This window comes from Chaetura pelagica, unplaced genomic scaffold, assembly GCF_000747805.2.
Source record: "Chaetura pelagica isolate M959 unplaced genomic scaffold, ChaPel_1.0 scaffold1895, whole genome shotgun sequence".
Taxonomy (NCBI): Eukaryota; Metazoa; Chordata; class Aves; order Apodiformes; family Apodidae; genus Chaetura; species Chaetura pelagica.
Window position 1 is genome coordinate 1,154 of NW_009953351.1, and position 921 is coordinate 2,074.

Here is a 921-nt window from a genome sequence, read left to right on the forward strand (position 1 = left end):
AGTTTGCGGTTGGACATGAGAAGGAAATTCTTTGGTGTGAGGGTGCTGAGAGCCTGGCCCAGGTTGCCCAGGGAAGCTGTGGCTGCCCCATCCCTGGCAGTGTTGAAGGGCAGGTTGGATGGGGCTTGGAGCAGCCTGGGCTGGTGGGAGGTGTCCCTGCCCATGCAGGGGGGTTGGAACTGGGTGATGTTGAAGGTTCCCCCCCCAACCCACCCCAGGCAGTGATTCAGTGACCTGGCAGGGGTTCCCCTGCAGGCAGGGCTGAGCCCCCCAGCCCCCCCACCTGGGTCTGCTCGTCGATCTCCCTGCGGATGCGCTCGCCCAGCACGATCAGCACGGACACGGCCGTCTGCACGTCCCCCTGCTCGGCGTAGAACAGCAGCGTGTCCCTCACAATGGGGCTGAAGAAGTCGGGGGGCAGGCGGTTCTCGTAGAGGGAGTGGGAGATGGAGATGAGGGAGAAGGACTCCACGGGGGTGAGGGACACGGTCTCGGCCTCGTTGCCGCTGACGTGGGGGGAATCAGCCTTGTCCTGCAGGTGGTCCAAGGCCGACGGGTTGTCCACGATCTCGTGGCGCAGGGGGAAGGCTTCCTGGGGCAGGCTGTACTCCTGCTCTTCAGCTGGGAGGAGGGATACGGGATCAGGGAGGAGTAGGGAAGGTGGGGAGAAGAGCCAGGCGACCCCTCTCCCAACGCCTCACCGTGGGGGTTCTCGTGGTCCATCATGTACAGGTCGTCCTCGTCCGCCTCCACGTCTCCCAGCAGGTAGTCGGCGGGGACGTCGCTGCCCTCTGTCTCCTCGTTGTCTGCTGTGCCCAGAGAGACAGAAATCAGCTCACCCCCTCCTTGGAGCCACATTCCCAGCATCCCAGGCTGAGCCTGAGCCCCACAGCTCAGCTCCCCCCTGCAGTCACATCTCTG

At 64.4% G+C, this 921-nt stretch overlaps 1 protein-coding gene across 1 annotated transcript in view; it reads right to left on the bottom strand.

Moving 5' to 3' along the window:
- WDR24 (WD repeat domain 24) overlaps positions 1-921 on the bottom strand; it is a gene marked incomplete at its 3' end in the record, with an annotated part of 8,548 nt that overhangs the window by 1,143 nt on the left and 6,484 nt on the right. Inside the window, exon 7 of the mRNA XM_009998179.1 lies at positions 284-621. Within this exon, the coding sequence (XP_009996481.1) occupies positions 284-621 (338 nt within the window). The remainder of the gene's footprint in view (positions 1-283; positions 622-921) is intronic.